Source organism: Alligator sinensis, unplaced genomic scaffold (genome assembly GCF_000455745.1).
Source record: "Alligator sinensis unplaced genomic scaffold, ASM45574v1 scaffold647_2, whole genome shotgun sequence".
Lineage (NCBI taxonomy): Eukaryota > Metazoa > Chordata > Crocodylia > Alligatoridae > Alligator > Alligator sinensis.
Window position 1 is genome coordinate 7,188,556 of NW_005841832.1, and position 17,046 is coordinate 7,205,601.

At 36.5% G+C, this 17,046-nt stretch overlaps 1 protein-coding gene across 12 annotated transcripts in view; it reads right to left on the reverse strand.

The window, feature by feature from the left end:
- Positions 1-4,262: 4,262 nt before the first annotated feature.
- PTBP2 (polypyrimidine tract binding protein 2) overlaps positions 4,263-17,046 on the reverse strand; it is a 97,567-nt gene continuing 84,783 nt past the window's right edge. For 6 of the 12 annotated variants that reach the window (XM_014517613.2, XM_025197444.1, XM_025197431.1 and 3 more), the window contains 6 exons: positions 9,120-9,274; positions 7,620-7,653; positions 7,073-7,165; positions 6,189-6,405; positions 6,008-6,085; positions 4,263-5,853 (listed from right to left, as the gene is read on the reverse strand). In XM_014517613.2, coding sequence (XP_014373099.1) covers positions 5,721-5,853; positions 6,008-6,085; positions 6,189-6,405; positions 7,073-7,165; positions 7,620-7,653; positions 9,120-9,274 — 710 coding nt within the window. In that variant the 3' untranslated portion in view covers positions 4,263-5,720. The remainder of the gene's footprint in view (positions 5,854-6,007; positions 6,086-6,188; positions 6,406-7,072; positions 7,166-7,619; positions 7,654-9,119; positions 9,275-17,046) is intronic. The other 6 variants (XM_014517624.2, XM_014517630.2, XM_014517617.2 and 3 more) reach the window with 6 other exon arrangements.

Sequence of the window (17,046 nt, forward strand, 5' to 3'; positions counted from 1 at the left end):
CCTGCTCCAACCGGCCAGAGGCATGAGCCCCGCTTCTTCCATTCTGGTGCTCCAGGTTGCAAAATCTATCAGAGTGGCACTTGGGAAGGGGGTGGGGCTTAACTTATGGCACACTGATCAAAAAGATTGGCCACAGCTGGTCTAAACACTACTCCCCAGCTCCTTTCCCTTGCAAATTGCTGGATCAGCACCTCCCTGCTCATATTTCACTTTCTGATAAGGTCTTTTTTTACAGAACAGAGAAGCTGCCTACATAACACTGCTGACAAGGACTTGGCATTATGCAATACCTACCTGAATATAGCTTCTTAAATGGCAAAAACCTACTCATGGTGCCGTCCCATTAGGCTAATGGTTCTCAACTTTTTTAGACTTGAGGCACCGTTTGGAACATGCCCCCTCCCCTTCGTTTTCATTCATTTTTTACTACAGAAAAAATAATAGAGGAATTCTTCTGTTGCAAAGAACTCAGACAGGCCACAACAGGACAGAATGTTTTTGACACCAGAATTATATTTGAAAACTCTGGGTTAATCTTGCGAAACATGTTTGTGCCTCTAGCAGTGGTAATAACATGGGACATCCCCCAAAACCCTTTCGAGGATCTCAAGGCACCCCAAATGCCATGGCACCCTTGTTAAAAATCACTGTACTAGATGTATTGCCCCATTGACTCAAAGTCTCTTTACCCAATAGGAAGTTTACCTTCATCTCTACAGAATTAAGTGAAAGAGATAATATGATCTATCTAATAACCTGGCAAACTTGCTAAGAATTAAGGGCTTCCATAAGCTTTAGAAAACTCAACAGGGCATCCATGAATTTCACCAAGAAAACAAAAAGTACTCCAAAACAAAGACAAAATATTTAAAAAACTTGTAAAAACCATCAGAGAGGGACCCAGGAATTAGCACTCAAACCTGCTTTAGAACTTTGTTTTAGGATTAGGACTACCATTTTCAAAGGCAAGGCAGTGACTTAAGATTCTCAATATTTTCAAGAATATGCTATACTTAAGGTATTTGGAACCTAAATGTCATTGAAAGCTAGCAGGATTTAGTTACTCATTAACTGGTGACTTAAATTAGCAATGGCAAGACTGGTAAACATGTTAATTTTGGTCAGCAATTGGTCTAGCTCTCAAGATCAACAGCACAAGGGCAGCACCAGTCTGTTGACTGCCCTAAGCTAGGGAACTCAAGGCTACTCACATCTTGGGGCTGGGGGGAACCTGAAAGCACTGAGACCCGCAGCTACCACAGTATTCCCCCAAGTCTTCCAGGATGAGCAGGATCTTTTCTCTCTGTCACAAGTTTCTTGAAAATGCTGATTCAAACTGGAGGCTTCCAACTGTGGAGCCAGGAGTCAAGCCCGTTAGACCCAGCTCTACAGCAGGGACCTAAGCTCTGCATGGCAGAAGTGCCCCAGGAGAAGCCCCAGCCAAGGGTAGTTTGCATAGTTGGCTGTCCTGCAGCTGCAACCCATTAGGACACTAGATACATTTTGTTGAATAAACAACCCAGGCTGCAGGGTTTAGTCAGCACCATAATGCCATTAGAGGAGTTTGTTAAATGCATGTATAATGTAAGTAAGCATCTATTTGATGTTCATCTACTTGATGGAGAAATGTAATGACCCATGCAATAAAATCCTTTGTCTTCCTAAAATTCTCTTTTGGGTAATGCTAAAATTCTTCAACTATTATTAAAGAAGATGAGTTCAAACCCAAGCTCACCAACTCTTAAATTATCAAAAATGCCTGCAGTACTGGGAAGTTCTAATATAGCTCACATGGATCCTGCACTATTTTTATCTAACCTAAAGTTATTCACACCTTATATTTAGTATAGAGGCATAAGCAGACAAATAAAAAGAGGACAAGAATTTACTCTGCCTCAGCTGCTGCTCAGTAACTGCCTGTGTGCAAGCAGTTGCTCTGTAGTAAAACGGAAGCTAAACCATGACGGGGAAGGAGGAGGTACACAGATAAATGTTCACCAAGTAGCCAGCACATAGCAAATCTTCCCCCTTTACCCCACAATAACTTGCTCAGTGTGTCCATGACCTACTTTACTCTTTAAAGTATGAATGCTGATTGCATCTCCAAATTATCTGTAAAAGATTTCCATTAGCAGCCTTACTGGTTTGTCAATAAATCTGGATGGTCAAATTTATAGGATAAACTTGAAACTTGCTGAACGTTGTTTCAGCCATTAGAATATTGAATGCATGTATTACCAAAAAATATAACTTTCCCATTTTTTATAACAGGGTAGTTTAAAATGCCATTTTCTTGTGTAATATATGAAGAATTGTTTTGTTCACTTAAACTCTTCCCAATTACCAGAAACCTTCAACATGCTTCTACCACTTATAAACTTGTCAATTACTCCTATTGAGTTCAACTATCAAGAACTGAAATGATTTTCATGGAAAACAACTCTGATAGTTATAACACGATCACTGTTTTTCATTTAAATCGATATAGCTTCATAATGACAATTACTGGAGTTATAATAAATGGAATTCAATATACATTTCTTTTCTCAGGTTTTGGTAACAGATGTTTACAACCTGAGAAAAAAATAATTTAACTACCTCTTTCTAAATAAGACACATTCAGTTAAATATAATCCAATCCTCCTTCCCCAATTTGTATATATTCAAGCTGACGGTTATGTTGTAAAGTTAATGAAACCTTACACACGACTTTCACTGTATGCACTATCTGATACAGATTTTTAGAGAAGAAATAGTTCAGTCTGAACTGCACATTAGGACCCGTAATTTCAATTCACGTTTTCCAGAGCTACATATTAAGTTCATTTAACATGCTTTAAAAAGAAAAAAAAAATTAGTCAAAAGTTTCATTGCTTATTAAGTCCTGGGTGTTATCATAAAGTAAGCAACTCATTCATATTCTACTTAGAAATGCAGAAAATTTTATGCTGTTACAAGTGAAGACCTTGGGTCCACATCAACAAAGGTACTTAGTTGACTAACTTCTATATGAGCCTCTAACTTCCCATTGGATTTCAGCCAGGAGCTAGGCACCTAAGTATCTTTGTGGATCTGGACCTTAGTCTACAACAGCTTTACATATTATGTTAAGTCTAGAGTACAAGTCATGCTGTAAAGTGAGATCTTGGTTAACAATACTTCAGTCAGCTGAAACAATTATGTTACTTGCATTTTTGGTTGACAACTAAAGCATGTGAAGCATAACTTCCGACCATACTGAGGTGTGTTTTAGATGGAACAGATAACTCAATGCATTTTTATTAACAACAGTAAGAACTAATGCAACCCCCCTTGGTTTATACTGTGACCTTTATATAGTTGACAGATGATATTGATTATGCAGCCAACCTAAAGAACAGACATCAGATCACAAAGTAATCGGACATCAATAAGCTTCTGCAGTAGTTGTACTGGGGAAATGACAGAAAAATGTCTTGAACCTTGATAGCTTTTGCCAGCAATGTTTCAGAACCTAAACAAAAGTTATACTTTAGAAGGGATTTGTGAAAATAATAATTCCTATTTTTGACATTAAACATATCATGTAAAATAATACATTTAAAATGCTGGAAGAATCTTTACATTCTCTTGAATGAGTTTTAGAACAGATGAAAGACTGAAATCTGGGATCTGGTCCACTCTTCTAATATTTGCTTTGGCAACTTGATAATTTTAATCCATAAGTATATTGTAAAATTAGTAGAAAATCTTTAGCAGACAAAAAAGATGGAAAATGGAACTGCAGCAAGAGAGTATGGCAAACCTGAGAGATCTATTAGTGCTTAAATCTACTTAAAAACAGAAAGATAGATAGAGAGAGAGAGAGAGAGAGAGAGAGAGAGAGAGAGAGAGAGAGAGAGAGAGAGAGCACAAAAAAAAAAAAAAAAGAGAGAGAGAGAGAGAGAGAGAGAGAGAGAGAGAGAGAGAGAGAGAGAGAGAGAGAGAGAGCTAACAAACTACAATAAAAGTTATGTCTTTAAAGCAGATTATAACAGGGTGGGAAATGTTTAATATACATGTACTCCTGCAAAGCGGTTACTGTCTAAAGAGCTGGTTTATTTTCACAGCATCAGATTTCCTTATGGTATAAAGCCATACAATTGTAACATAATAATTATAATTAATTATAATAATTATTATTATTATTCTTTTCCCACCCTGGCAAAGAATAAACATGAATTCAGAAGCACAGTAGGAGTGGAAAACAAAGAAGAGAAGAGAGAAAAGGCAGCAGAGAAAGACAGAAAAGGTGAATACAGAGCTACAGAAGTGTTTATTGAGCATGCTACAGAGGTAAGCAGAGTACACATAAAGTGAAATTAAACGACCGTCAAACCTCCCAACTTTGTTAGAAAATTAATTTTTAATTGTGCCGCTTTCAAACTATACTGAATTTTACATTTCTAAAGATGTAAAAACTCAACTAATAGAAAATATACATGACCATTTCTTCTACATAGATAACAGAATCTATGAATCTTGAAACTAAGTACATCAATTTCAAAAAGTATTGGTCATTTAAACAGAATCAAGGTAACAGTTCAGATTGACAGAGGAACTGTTCTCAAATTAATTTGATCTGTAGATTCTGAGCCATGTTTATAGTAAAGTCAGATCAATTTCTAAATACAAAATATTTTGAAGAGATTTATTAAAACTGAATATTACAATGCAAGGTAAATTAAGACTAAAGGCACATAAACTTTGGTCCCACCTGGTTGTCAGTTTTAGAAAACTGCCACAAAAGTTATCTTCCTGCAAATGTTCGCAGTACACGTTCCTCATCTTTGAAAAATACATGCACCAGCTCCTGAACTAGCTAGACCAGTCTGTACATGCTCAGAAATCCACAACCATATTCCAAATCGTAATTACAAACTAAAGATGGCAATATATATTTAAATGCACATAAGTCATGTCAACTTCAAAAACATCTACGAAAAATATTCAGCCACAAACAAGACATTACTTAGTGCTGACATTTATATGATACATCCCACAAGAGTGTGTACAAAAAGGTTAAGATTCCACAATGCTTTCCACATAGGGCTGAAAGTCACAGAAATCACTTTTTGTTGTTTAAGAAATTAATATTCTGTACCTTGTTGTTTTTAACTAATGCCTACATTCATAACTGAATCTAGACCAGAACCATGAAATATACAAGGCCATTTTTTAAAGAAAAAAGAAAAGAAAAAGTAGCAGAAATAAAAAATGCTGTTTTACTTTTTCCAAAGTAATGCATCTTATCGGATTAAAACAAGTGAAAAGCCAATAAGGAATAAAAGTTCCAAGCAGGAGAAATAAAGCTTAACCTTTTTACACACCCCTGCCTAAACATATTTTAAATCATCGTGTAACAATGTGCCCCAGACAACCAAATTCACTTTACTAGTATATGCAACTCTAGCAACACTAGTATTCCTTTTTAAGGCACGTATGTCAACTAAGTTGAGAAACTGTGGGATTAACTTGAAACCTTTTTAAACAAAATGATGGTTTATCTAAACAACAGATGAAAAACTAGCAGTTATTAGCACTGCTTTTTTTTTTCTTCTTGTGAATGTTTTTAAGAAACAACCAAGGAATGATATACAGCATGAAAAACAGAAGTCAAACTCTGGTCCCCACTTTCCTGAACAGTCAATAGGTGACGACACTGAACAATGCAATACACCCTTCATTCTTTTTCTCCCATTTTAAATAGTTGATTTAGAGAAAGAAACTCTCAAATGGTGATTTTCTCCAAGATTGTAATTGTGTAGATCAATCAAAGCCTGAATAGCTTCTTCCACTGTCGACATTTGAAGAAGCGCCATCTTGTGATCTCTTCTGAAACAAAACAACAATATTAGGAACTCAACCAATCCTAGTCAAAGGACAAACTTTTTCTCCCTCTCTACAAAAGCTTCTTTATTACATTTAATGTATGCAGCTAACTTTTTGTTAAAACAAAAATGTAATGTTTCAAAGAAACGTTGCTTACTGAAAAAATTTAAATGCTTTCACAGTGCCCCCAGTGTTAGCAAACAGTGTACGCAGGTCATCTTCTGCTACTGATGGTCTACAGAAAGAAAGAACATATATATGCAAGAGAGGATTATTAATAAACCTGGCATTTTATGATTTATGTCAATCTTAGTGGTTTATTTTCAGCCAACACTTACGGAATATTAGACAGGTGAAGAGTTGCGGATGGAGGGAATATATTCTGAAAATTTTTGGAGCCAGGTTTCTTAAAGCGATGCAGAGGTGAATTACCAAAATCCTTAGTTAGCCCTTGATCATCAAGTCCCTCCCGAGGTAGCTGTACTGTTTGATGTTTGGAAAGTGTAACTCGAATAATCTTTCCGTACATTTTTTGTCCATTAAGATGGCTCATGGCTGAAAAACACAATTTTATTTTTTCAGTTCAGGGTTACATTTCAAAGCTCCATGAAGATGGCATATTGTTAAATCACCAATTCCAGCTGACACTACATATACAGAGCCCTTATTCCAGAGCTAGTTCTTAATTTTTTTCAAAACAGCAATAGAATATTTAGCAATATATTCATAGATTCATAGATGTTAGGGTCGGAAGGGACCTCAATAGATCATCGAGTCCGACCCCCTGCATAGATCATCGAGTCCGACCCCCTATTCATTAAGGCAAGCCAAAGAAAACAACCCAACCTGATTCTAATAATTGAATATTCCAAATATATTTTTCAGGCAAAAGAAAGCATCACAACCAACCTACTAGGACATTTTTTTTTTTTGGCACATGCTACTAAACAGGTAAGGCTGGAGCAGTAACACACGTTGGAAAGAAGAATGGTGCCTGCGGTACTTAGATCAATGTCTGTTTTTTTAAAAACTGAACATCCGGCAATACTGTTATTCAATTCCCATAAAACAGCACATACACATTTGTAAAATACAAAGCAAGTTGACATAATACATTTTCATCTCTGGTAGACAGTCTCTGATCATCTGAATTTACACAGAATGATTTCAAATACTTAATTTTACAAAACTAAATGGAGCACAGACAAAAATCCCATCTTACCCAGCTGTGACTGGTTCCCATCAGCCATCTGTATAAGAGCACTGTCTTTCTTATTGTATAAAATCTTCACACGCTGCACATCCCCATATACACCTTTTCAGAGTCAGAGGTAATCCAAAAGAAAAGTTAATTTTAAAAGTTCACGTAACTAAATAACATTTTGACATATCAATGAAACACTCAGACAACAAGATCACTCAACCACTCTCAACATCCACACAAATGAATAAAGAAGATCAAGGATTTGAATAGTGAATTTTGAAAAGAATATTTTTGATATAACCCTCAAAGCTATGTGAATGATATTAAATTAAAGACCATGCAAAATATATTAGCATGCATTAAAAGAAAATCTTGTGTCTATGGAGAGTTTTTAAATAGCAAAAGAAAAACAGCAAAAGATTTACTATTCAACTTTAAGCCAAAGTGCTAGCTACAAATAAGAATTAAGGTGAAACAAAAAAACAAAAACAAAAAAAACAAAACAAAACAAAACAAAACAAAAAAATCAAATCAATAATAAAGTATAGTGCTAACAATAACATACCGAAGAGGGTAAACAGACTTTGGGGCGTAACCATCTTTAGAAGGAGAGAAGAGCAAGCAGCGTAAGACAAGAAGAGAGAAGAGTGGAGGGAGAGCGGAGATGAACAGATCATCCATAACGAAGGGTGGTTCCCGCAGAATGGTGAGGTGGTCATGGATCATGGTTCAAGGCGGTTAATTGGGGCAAGTTGGTCCGAGGAACATTTTGTTCAAGCACAGAAGCATGAACATAGGGAATGTAGACAGGGAATGGAGACAAGGACAAGGAAAATAAAGACAGGGAAGGGAACGGGAATGTGGGGGGAAAAAAAAAAGACAAGGAAAGGGAAGGTGAACACAAAGGGAAAAGGATGAAATGGGGAGGGGAAACAGCAATGCAGAAGAAAAATATAAGGAATTGGGGAACAAAAAAAAAGTAAAATATAGGTCAGTACATAGGAAATGCAGGAATTTGGTCAGAAAATGGTTGGTTTATGTACCGTACAAGAAAAACTGAGTAAAATGTAGTCACCCAAGACAAATATGGGTAAAGTACATTCATATCAAAAAGAGTAAATTACAGAATTTCATCTCAACGTGAAAAAAAGCATGCAATAGAAATTTTAAACTTTGAACTTTAACTGCATAAGCATGGCTGGTTATGAAATGCAGGCAAAAATCTTTCAAAAAGGCACTCTGGTTCAAACATTTTAACATGCAAAACTGTGGATGACAAAATAGTGCCAGATGATAAAATAAGCTTAATGATTCATTAACAGAGGCCAGTTAAAAATGAAACAGATATTCCAGCTCGACCAACTGATACAAACTTCCCACATTTCATACCAGCTTTCACAGCAATCAAAATAAATGTACAGGACAGTAAAAAATGCAAAAATAAACAAACCCCTTAGAATTCAGAGTTAGCAAGAAAGATACAGTTAAGGTGAAAAATGTGTTTTGAAGACAAATGAATAACTGCAAAGAAAAAATTACTAAGAGACTGGAAGAGTGCCTCGTCAAGATCTTTGGCAGAACCTTCGAAGAAAAATGCGTTAGAGTAGTTCACATAAATTAAGATTTTTAAAATGCTGTGACATGTAAGCATGAAATGAAGCAGCAAATAATTTTAAACGGCCAAACAAAATTTCTACCTACACAAAGTATAATCTAAAAATTGAAAAATAACTGCCACTTTAAAAAAAATAAATGTTTAAAATTAAAATTTATAAGCCAAACATGCAATATTTACTGTATTTTTCTTAGGAAAAATAGGTAGCCAAATATCAAAGGATACTTTAAGTACATAGCTACCTAGAAAAACAAAAGTATTTAACTATAACAGAAAAAAAAAGGTTTATGGCTTCAAAATTCATTTAGAGCAGTACATAGAAACAGAAACAAAAATATGCTGAGCTTAACACAAACGTGTAAAAAGAGGCAAGTGCAAAAAAATGTAAAAAATAAATAAATCCACAAATGGAGTATGGCTGAAGAAAATACAGTTAATTGTTTCACTGACCTCTTCATTTAAATTGCTAACCAGGAGGACTGTATTGCCACCAGCTGAGACTCCAGGCATGCCCACACGGCCAGCAGCAGCAGCAGCTGCTGCAGCAGCAGCATTCGGAATAGCCAAGGGACTCAGAGCTCCTGGAACAGCTGCAACAGGAAGCCCTAATTTTAAAATAAAGCATATTTTACGAAACACACACAAGTCGTTTAATATCTAAATCAGAAGTATAATGCCATGAAAATGACACTGTACAAAACAGTTCATTCCACTGTTCATATTTGCCCATGCTTAGTGAAACAGATAAACAACAAATAACAGGAGACAAATCTGATTTCTCAATCTTTTTCTTGATTCAAAACAAGTTTGATTTCTTTTCATGCATCTGAAAAGGATTTTGTTTTCAATCAAATGTTGTTGTGAACTATAAATATTGCTCTCATTATTCTCTTAAATACCATCTGCAATGTCAAGTTTATCAAAATGACCTGAAGGAAGCCAGTCCAGTCAGTTAAACTAAATATTAATGCAAGTTATCCTCACCACTGCATTTCTTTTTATATTACTCTTTGGGTATTAGTTACTCTCCTCATTTCAAACTGATGCTTTAGGCTAACTTTCAGTCTTGCAGAGGAGGTCAATCAAGTCAGCCTACAAATCCCACCACAGCTTTAATTCTGTGGGTAGGTGGGGGAGACTGTTTCCAACCATGAAAATGCAAAACCATTTAGTACAGGGAAGTAACTCTACAATAAAGCTTCTCAGTAGCTCCTTCAGCAATTCGGCTCCTCCAGGAACCATGGTGCCATTAGGTAAACCTGAAGCTGCATATTACCTTCCCTGCCTCCAAAGGGGTTAAAGGTGCTGATGAGAAGCAGCAGGAGTAATTGAGTTTGTGCAGCAAAACTCTGTGGGTACAAAGTGTTCATCCTAGTGTCAGGAATAAAACCTCTCTCACAATTATGTGAAGGTGTGTCCCTTTGATATGCCTGCACTACACCTCTTACAGGTAAAACAGCTAGGTTTCTTCTAATGAATACATAAATAGGGTTTGTTGGACACAAATCATACTTAATACACACACACAAACTTCCAATATACATTTTTCCAATGATTTATGATAGCACATCTTTATTTTCTATTAGAGTACTAAGACAGTCAGATATCACAATGCTGGCATAGAACATGCAGCTTCTGGTGCCTAAATAACGAGATTACCCTGACTTAACTTTGGACCAGTGTAACTTTAAAAAATGTGCATGTAAATCACAGTTACGTTCTTATTTTAAAAAGACATTTAATCCTGGTCACTCTATATATCAAACCTTGTAAAGAAACAGAAAATATTCAGAGAAGAATTATTAAAAATAATGATATGAAAGAATTTAAAACAGAAAAGCTTTACACTATCAATATTAGTGTGTGATGGTCAGAACAGAGGTATAACAAAATAATAAATACTGAGAAGTCCACTGGGTTATTTAGTCCCTTTCATAACACAAGAAAAATGTGGACATACGCTAAACTTAAAAGCAACAATTTTTAAGCAGATGCTCCTTTTTGTTGCACAGGGTACAAGTGACTTGTGAATGTGGCAAAAGTAGAAGGGTAACAGTCGAAACCAAACCCAACTCCCCTACCCAACACCAGACATTAGTGGGTTTGAATGAAGGATTATATATATATTTTTTTACAGATAATAACATCTAGCTATATTAAAAGTCATGCTTCAGGACATACACCACTCACTAAGTACCTGGGGGTTAGAGAGAATGTGGCTTCCCCCATGGGCACATTATAGTACAACTGTTCACTATGAGGGTTTTCTACATCTTCCACTGAAACATGTAGTACTGGCTGCTGTCAGAGAAAGGATACTGAATTAGGTGGATTGCTGGTAGTCTGTTGTGGCAGTTCCTATATTTCTCAAGATCTACTTAATTTCCAATGCTGATCTGCATGCAGTTTATTTTTCTACATGCATATCCATTAAGACAAGTAAGTTTAACATGAAAGTGGTGTACAACACTTTTCAATCTCGTTCTGAATGTTTCAAATTGTATGAGGCTACAGATGCATTTAGTCAATGATTTTAAGATTTCATATAAATTAACTATGTTCTTCTGTAAGGTCACAGGATAAAATAAAATGCAGATGCAAGGCAATATATATGAGAAAAAGACAGCCCAAGCCAAACCAGTTAGTGGGATAGGTGCAAATGAAAACTTATAACTGCACTTAAGGTTTGGATACGATCGCAAACTCCTTAACAAAAAGATGAAGCCTAAAAACAAATGCAACTTTACTTTCAAGTCGGTCAGAAAAAAACACCTCTTCACTTGAAAACTTAAGCAAATTTGTTCTGACTGATCATATAGAGACCCCTGGCAGATGCCACATCTACAAGTGATTAGTGCATCAATCACATGATAATGTGCAACATGCCACACATGCAAGTGATTTATAGCACATTAAAATGACAAATGGACATCCTTGTGGCTGGTTTGTAACACGTGGCATGCATTTCCAAAGGGTAGTGGGTGCACCTGGGTTGCTTGCAGTTTTTAGAAGTCCCAGGGCCCAGAACCTGAGATGGGTGATAGCCTCCTTGGGTGTTGGGTTCCCCATGCCATAGGCTTTTTAAAAAACATGTACAGCCCCATATACAGGGCCACCAGGTGCACAGCTTTTAACTGGACCAGTGGGAAGAGCCAATTGACCCCCCACACCTGGCACCTGCAAACTCATACACAGGCTAGCTCCATGCAAGGCTGCACTACGCACAGCTTTCAACTTGCTGCAGTCCCAAGGCTCCACACATGCTGGCAAGTTGAAAGAACACAATGGAAAGCTCAGCATTCAGATCTCATGCTAGGTACCCAGGAGTGTGTGATTAGGACCAGATTCCTGATCCCTAAAGTCATGTGTTCTACCATGCCTGTGTTATATGGCTGGACAAACAATTGTTGGAATAAAGGGGTCAGATCTCATTGTGTCATTAAATCAAATATCTGCTAGCGCCCACAGGGAACACCATGTTACTTTTCTGAAGAGCCAAAAAGTGTTTCCCATTTTCAACCCCGCCCCCCCCCCCACACATTTTAAAGAAGTATTTCATGAAATGTTTGTTTTAAACTAAAATTTTATTTCAGAAAGTTTTTTTTTAATTAAAGCAATTTGTTAGTTCATTATGAAAAGAACAATTTGAAAGATGTTTTTATGCAGTAAGTAAGGTTTCTAGAGAGATCCTTCATTAATGAAAAATAAGTAATTCCTTTACCATCTGGGCCCAGTGATAGTTGCATAAGCTGAATTCATCAAGGAGAAGCTTTGAACTGTGTTCATATTTTAATAGTTTATTTACATATTTTACAGGAAAGAAATGCCTCTAATTTGCTCTTTCCTACAAGTTGCACACATTTTTACATTATTCCAGTCTCCTCTGGGACATTCCATCTCTAATCCCCTACTTAATCATTGGCAAAGTGCTCTAGATGCACAGAGATATTAGGAGAGCACACATATTGTATTGTAGAATTTAAGGGTGTATTCTATTGTCCAACTATTTAATGACTAAAGTTCTTTGGACACAAGATTTGAAGGCAGGTTCATTTGGGGAGGAATGATTTGGGAATTCAAATATTCACGTGTTTTTAAATTACCTGCTCATCCCTTCCTCCTCCCTAATTTTTAGTATTTGTATTAAAATGTTGCATCTTCCACAAAAGATGAATTCAGAGTCCTTGGTGACTATAAAAGTAGATCTTACTTATAGTATAGCATATACTTATAAAATATGAACTACGAAGGAAACAAATGAATACATCTTTCCCTCAGAATCGTATTTTGGAATCAGTTTCATTAAAAAAAATCTGTTTATGCATTTTCTGTGTTAAACATATTCTTTTCCCAGATCTACTTTCACTAAGTTCAGAAGAACACAGGTCACTTATGCAGAAGACTGGATTACCTTACCTGCATAAATGTAAAGCTGCAAGAGGCAAAGTCACATGAAAAACACTTTGTTTCCAGCACGTTTTCCATGTGAAAAGGCAGAAACTTGACAGTCGAAAACTGAACTAGTGGGAGTATTTATTTATAAATGTCCTAAAGCTGTTCTTGAGGTACAGCAAGTCAGAAACAGCTTTTATATCACTGAGAAGCAGATAATACTAGCTTCTCAATGAGACCTAGCAGTTCTCCCAGTCCTTAACAAGCCCTAAAACACTGACATTTTGAGGCATGAAAAATGGACCTAAAAAACTTTTCAAGAGGCTTTTATGGCCCACATCTCTGTACGGTTGGGCACATGGTAATTAATACCTTAGAAGTGAAGGGATGAAAAAAACCAAGAGTCTTAGAATGACATTTCCATATTCTCTGCTAATATACAAAGCTATGACAGTGTTCATGATGAAAGATTTACAGGCATTCAGTTGGGATGACCTGTATAACTCACTTTGTGGTTTTGCTATTTGTGCAAAGCAGCCATTCAACTCATCCTCCTAAAGCCTTTAATAACTCCCTCCTCCCCAAAATGTACTCCCATATACAGATGTACAATTTATTTTGTATTCACATTTTCCTTTTTTTGATAACAAAACTAAAAATATCAGCACATAGACGGTGTCTTGCCTAAGAGTTCATCTCCTGTAATTCCATAACTATCAGTTCATGTCAAATTCCTTTGTGGCAGTGTCAATTTGCTGTTGAGATAATTGTTAGGAAAGATACCAATACTGTCAATGGAAAAATAAACAGGAAAATTCATAACTAGCATTGTTCCGATCTTCATTTACAGTCATATCTGCAAGGTAAACTTGTGCTCTAGGGGTGTTCACTGCTCAGGGTGGGCTGCTTCCTAAACCAGAAGCAGAATAACTGCATCTTTGCAGTGCCGTAGGCAGACTAATTACCATAGAAGCAGAAGACTCACACCGTCATTCAACAGTTCTAATTAACTGGTCTGACGTGACATGTGGATACAGTTACACTACATCTGGTTTAGTAAACAGCCTACCTTGTTCAAAGATGTAAGTTTGAAGCACAATAAAGGTTATCATGCACAAATGGTCTCACCACTTCCAAACAAGTATCTACCTTCTTAGAAAATATATACTTTTGTATGGTTACCACAAAAGATCATCAGTCCTTAAACATGGGACACAGTACCCAGAATTTCCATTCACAATATACCATAGTCCAAATGTTAATGTGACTGAATTGTTACAATTTTCTTATAAATCCATATGATAAAAAAGAATCGAATACACATGAATGGAGTACCAAACCTTCAGTAGTAGTTCTCTAAAGGTTATACCCTTTTTAAAAATCCATATTCCTAAAATCTTGTGTCCTCATGCAAACAACTTCAAGGAGATGACAAGCAAGCTTTATATTATAAAAGTTTAGAACCCCTCAGGGGGAGATAACTGAAGCATGCGTCTCCAGGGATATACATAGCACATCATAGCCTCTACTGAATAATTCTCTCAGTCACAATTGATCAAAGTTTCTGGGAAATAAAATGGAATTACAACTCAAGAGAAGCAGGACTGGTGAAGGAATCCATAGGATATACAATATTTAGAAATAATATACTTTTTATATCTTTTAATTGGTTTCCCTAAAAGATTGGAATTTTGTCACTATTAATGATTTAGTTCCAACCGTTACCACATCTTATTTTTCCTATTACTGAGCAACATTAATCTATGAATATTCTTTAAACATTTAGAAATAAGAAAGAAGATAGATCTGATTATGTGGAGGAACAGTAACAGAAGCAATAGGTTGGATTTGCCTCTATCAAACCTACTATCATTGGTTAAAATCTGGCTGGGTCAGGAATGCAGATAGATGTTGGTGACTTCACAGAGCCATGGGTGGGAGCCAGGCACTGCTACACCCATCCCCATCCCTGTACCCATCTGATTAATCATTTAACTTGTTGTAATTACAAAAGGTTAAACGAATATTTATTTAATCAGTATTTACATTCCTACTGGGAACAATGTAAATGAAGCTATGCTCTGGGAAGTTCCACTTCTTTGTGGAGCTTCAGAAAGTTATTTTTGCTGTTGTTCATAGCTTAAAATTTCTTCTTCAACAGGAATAAAGAATAAATAAAAATGCTATAAAATTATTTTAATTAGTTACCTTCTGTACCAGATTTACACAACTGGGAGATTAGGAAGTGGAACTCAGGGACTGTATGCTCGGAGAAACAAGTGATGATAGTGAATGGAGAGAGTGGTCTATGAGCAAGGAAAGGAAATTGAAGTTTCAGGACACAGAAAAATTAAAATAAAATTATATTAAGGTTGTACTCTACAACTACATATATTATGAAATATCACTCTACTGGATGTTCATTTATGAACTCCAAACAAGTATATCATAATATTTAAATAAAAAGGAAGTTTCAAAAGAACTACTGTAAACATGAGAACACAATATTTGTCACCTAACAGTTAGTATTAAGTTAGTGTGATTATTCCCAAAACAATACAGCACAAACCCAAGAAATTCAGAGAATACCCTAACCGCCTTAATTCTACTCCACAGTAACAATAATAGGAAAAGGAAGAAATGGAACATCTCTAAAAGTCAATTTATTTTAGGACTAAAAACAGTGTTTTGCCCTAATGCCTGAATTATCGCATACTAATACTTAGGTTTGGCAGAATTTGATTTTTATTGGTAGACATTGATATCACCTGACACACACAGACTGATGAAAAAATATTTCCATTGGCAATCGTTAAAATTTACATAAAGGAGATGTAAAAAAACAACTAAAAATGGGATGGAGGTAAGAAAAACTGGGGCAGGGAGCACTACATGCACACGTACACGGCAGCCACTGCAGGAGCTGGGGGCCATGCCAGTAGGCTAATGCTGCGAGAGGGCGCTAGAGGGGCAGGGATGGTAGCAGTGGGGAGCCCGGTGCTGCCAGCTGTTTGCTCTGCCCAGGTCTCAGCTAGAACAGGGGCCAAACTCTAGCAGAGCCAGTCTCTGTGGGAGTTTAGCCCCTGCCCCAATCACACAGGGGCCAGGCCAGGCTCCAAAGGAGTTTGGCCCCTGCGTAATCAATTCAAGGCAGGGGCCAAACTACCACGAAGGTGAGCCCAGCCATTGTGTAATTGGGGCAAGGGTCAAACTCCTGTGGGGGCCAGGCCTGGCTCTGCAGGACTTTGGCCCCTGCCCAAGCTGGGACCTAGGCAGAGTGACGGGTTGGCAGCACCAGGCTCGCAGGCACTACCAGCCCTGCCCTTCTAACCCCCACTCCTGGTACAGCCTTACCGGCATGGCTCCCAGCTTCCGCAGCAGCTGTTGCACATGCGTGCATGTATGCATTGATAAAAATTGGAAAACAGCACTAATTTTGCACAATCCTGAAAATTTCAAGATAGATAAAAATCGAAATAAATGCCAAAAAATAAACACTGATTTTAGCTGTCAAAAATTAAAAAAAATAAAATAAATAAATAAAAAAAAAAAAAAAAAAATCAAATTCTGCCAAGCTTTCTAAAGCTGCATGGCAGAATCACACTTGGATGCCTTTGTGGTGTTTCTATGCTTGTATTTCTTTATAAATCTTAACTACATTTTCTGGGTTTGCAGTTCTGCCTTGGGGATAATAACAAATATCTGTTTAATAATTCTAACCTTTAAATTATTCAAAATATATTAACTCTTATCTCCAGTTTAACATATTTTTATTGTAAGATATACAGTACTCTAATATTTTGTATAGTTCAGTTACTGCTACCACACAACCAGTACTCTTTCTTTGCGCAAGGAAAAATCCTCTATACATTTTTGCACATCATGTAAAAAAGCATGCTAGCCCAAAGAATCAATTATAGCTTTTGAAAATTAATCTGAAATTAATCAATTATGTCCATTAATGAATATTCCCCCTCTCAAAAGA